This window comes from Neophocaena asiaeorientalis, unplaced genomic scaffold (genome assembly GCF_003031525.2).
Source record: "Neophocaena asiaeorientalis asiaeorientalis breed wild unplaced genomic scaffold, Neophocaena_asiaeorientalis_V1.1 scaffold871, whole genome shotgun sequence".
Taxonomy (NCBI): Eukaryota; Metazoa; Chordata; class Mammalia; order Artiodactyla; family Phocoenidae; genus Neophocaena; species Neophocaena asiaeorientalis.
In genome coordinates, this window is record NW_020175454.1 from 1018375 (window position 1) to 1019253 (window position 879).

The 879-nt window shown below is 64.6% G+C and overlaps 1 protein-coding gene across 1 annotated transcript in view; it reads left to right on the top strand.

Annotated features, from left to right (window-relative positions):
- The window catches only part of PPP2R3B (protein phosphatase 2 regulatory subunit B''beta), a 51845-nt gene that overhangs the window by 40642 nt on the left and 10324 nt on the right, over positions 1 to 879 (top strand). The window contains exon 6 of the mRNA XM_024768100.1: positions 198 to 284. Coding sequence (XP_024623868.1) covers positions 198 to 284 — 87 coding nt within the window. The remainder of the gene's footprint in view (positions 1 to 197; positions 285 to 879) is intronic.

Genomic DNA, 879 nt, shown 5'->3' on the forward strand with positions numbered 1-879 from the left:
GGGGCTGCCGCCCTCTGCTGGCGACACGGGGCCCTGCGGCCCAGGGTGCGGAACTCCTGGTGAGGCCAGGCAGGAGCTCGTAGGCGAGGTCCCAGGCTGGGTTCCTGCAGCACCACACGTGGGGTTGCTGCACAGTCACGTGCAGGGCCCCCAGCCCCCCACGTCCCAGTGCTCAGCCGACGGGCCTCCTCCTACAGGTCATACAGAGGATCTTCTACACGGTCAACAGGTCCTGGTCCGGGAGGATCACGTGCGCAGAGCTCCGGAGGAGCACGTTCCTGCAGGTGGGTGGCGGCTGGCCGAGGGGACACAGGGCCTTCTGCATGCCCCCGCCCACTCATCCGTCCTCCCCAGGTTCCACCGCGACCCATCCACCCATCCCTGCACCTGGCCAGCATCGATCCCCCATCCCTCCGCCAGCCTGTCAGCCGTCAGCGCACGCGTCTACCCAGCCGTCCTCGTTACCCCACCCCGCCTCCCTCCCTCCCTTCTCCGGCGTCATCCATTTCTCAACCCATACGCCAGCAGTGCATCTTTACCCACGTACACGTCATCCGTCGGTCCACCCACCCCTCCGCCCACCCGTCGTCTCTCCCTGCACCCACCAGCCTGTCACCCGTCCCTCCATTGACTGACGCATCACCTGTTTCTCCCACCCAGTCCACCCACCCATCGTCCACCTTCTTGTCCATCTACCTGGCTGTTACCCATTCCTCCAGCAACCTACCACCTGTGCCTGCATCCATCCCCCACCCATCATCCACTTCTTCGTTTACCCATGCTCTCATTCATCCCTCCACCCCCCACCAATAACCCATCGCTACACCAACTCCTAGGTCATCCATCTGTCCACCCTCCCACCCTCCATTCCTCCCCACC